We start from the raw sequence: 1,839 nt of genomic DNA on the forward strand, positions 1-1,839 counted from the left end.
TTGAGACCTTGTGTGGGGAGGGACCTTTAAGCTTGCTGTCCAGATCCTCTCCTGATGCTCAGGTCTCCTCTTTGACAGTCCCTGCCAAGCTCTGCAGACTTCTGGCAGCGACAGCATCCTACCTAGTGCCTACCATTGGGCAGCAATTGGCTGAAGGTTCTTCCTCATTTTGAGGTGCTCAGGGGCCTCACCTGGGCCCACTTAACTTCTGGAATCTCCTCTCTCTATCTCCATCCAAATGGACCCTTTGGAGGCCTCTCCCCTCTGGCACCTGCCAGGGACAGCAGGGTCTTAGACAAGGGGGCCGTGGAGAGCAGAACTTCCCCCGCATTCCAGCTGGAGCCCCTGCCCTGAGGAGTGACTTGAAGGGGAGGTTCTGGGCTGTGTGGCTGTCCCGGGAAGTAAGTAGGTGAAGGTAAATCCTACAGAGGCCCTTGGGTCATCCACTTAGGTGCCAGCGTGGTTCATGACCTTCATCCGGGGAACTCAGCCTCCGTCCTGGCCCTCGTCCTATTAAACTGCCAGCACTGAAGGAATCTTAGAGACTATGGGCACTAACCTCTTCATTTCATAGAAGATGGAACTGAGGTCCAGGGTGGGCACAGGCTGGCAGCAAGTTAGTGATAGAGCATGGTCTGGGCCCTGCGTCTCATGTGCTTCCTGCTCCATCTGCTCTTCCCCCAAAGGTGCAGCCCCACTCCCCCCACCTGGGGCCCCCCGCGCCGCGGCCCCTGCGCCCTCCCTACCTGGAGTCCTGTGTACCGAGCTGCTGCACAGATGACACTCTCTCACCTCGCGGGAGGCTCCTGAAATGGAGGTGTCAGCACCCCAGGCAGGCCCACCCCCAGCTCGTCACTGTCACCGGCCACTGCTCACATCACTGCTGCTTCCTGCCCCGCCCCCCACACTGTGGCCACAGGCCCGTCGTGCTCCCCCTCCCACCNAATAGCCGCAGGCCCCAGACCACATGTGACCCCATGTCTCTTGGGTCACGTCTCCAGGCTCGTCACTTGAGTTTATGTCGCCTTGCGTCCCCGCTCTTACGGGAACAGTGGCTCATGCTGCCTTCTCGGAACCTGGCCATCTTTTCCCCTCAGTTGTCCCCTTCCTCTCCCAGAAATTGCAGCCTCCTGACCCCCTTCCAGCTCCTGTTGGTAGCCTGACCTGGATGCAAGGCTGTGAGGAGTTTAGTTCCTGACCATGCTGGGAAGGCCAGTGTGCGAAACATGGAAACTTGCAAAAAATCTGTAGGAGAAGAGAGGCGAGGCTGTAACAGGTTCTAGTCCCAGCTTCACCAGAAACTTGCTGTGTGACTCTCGGCAGTAGATTTTTAACCTCTTTCTTTCTGAGCCTTAGTTTCCTCATTTATGAAATCAGAGAGGACTTTGGGATATCTAAGGATCCTTCCAACTAACGATGAAATGTGCATCTAGCAGGTTTGAGTGGCTTACGAAGTGACTTATGTCCAAGAGATGTTGGCATTTGCTGGGGGGTCCGTTAAAGAGCTGTGATGACGCGGAGGTTTACGACTGTCTTTGGCTTGTATAGCTGATGACAGCTATCCTGTCCAGTTGAAAATTAGCACTTGAAATACGCATTGAAACGCAGTTTTTGCTCTAGACACAAATCTCAACAACTGCACAATTTGTTCAATTGCTCCACACCATCTATGATTTAATTTTTTCAAAAATTTTTTTTCTTTGCCACGGCTGATACGGGGTTCTGAACCCTTGACCTTGGTGTTACAAGACCGCACTCTAACTGACCGAGCTAATGTATGTTTTTTTTTTGTCTTTTTCCGTGTCTGGCAACGGATCGCAACCCTCAGTGTCGCCCCCG

The 1,839-nt window shown here is 53.9% G+C and overlaps 1 protein-coding gene across 1 annotated transcript in view; it reads right to left on the minus strand.

Moving 5' to 3' along the window:
- The window catches only part of PRF1 (perforin 1 (pore forming protein)), a 6,105-nt gene extending 5,021 nt beyond the window's left edge, over nt 1-1,084 (minus strand). Inside the window, exon 1 of the mRNA XM_008563574.1 lies at nt 1,011-1,084. Within this exon, the coding sequence (XP_008561796.1) occupies nt 1,011-1,084 (74 nt within the window). The remainder of the gene's footprint in view (nt 1-1,010) is intronic.
- Nucleotides 1,085-1,839: the final 755 nt, after the last annotated feature.

Source organism: Galeopterus variegatus, unplaced genomic scaffold, assembly GCF_000696425.1.
Source record: "Galeopterus variegatus unplaced genomic scaffold, G_variegatus-3.0.2 Scaffold14052, whole genome shotgun sequence".
In the NCBI taxonomy this organism is placed as follows: domain Eukaryota; kingdom Metazoa; phylum Chordata; class Mammalia; order Dermoptera; family Cynocephalidae; genus Galeopterus; species Galeopterus variegatus.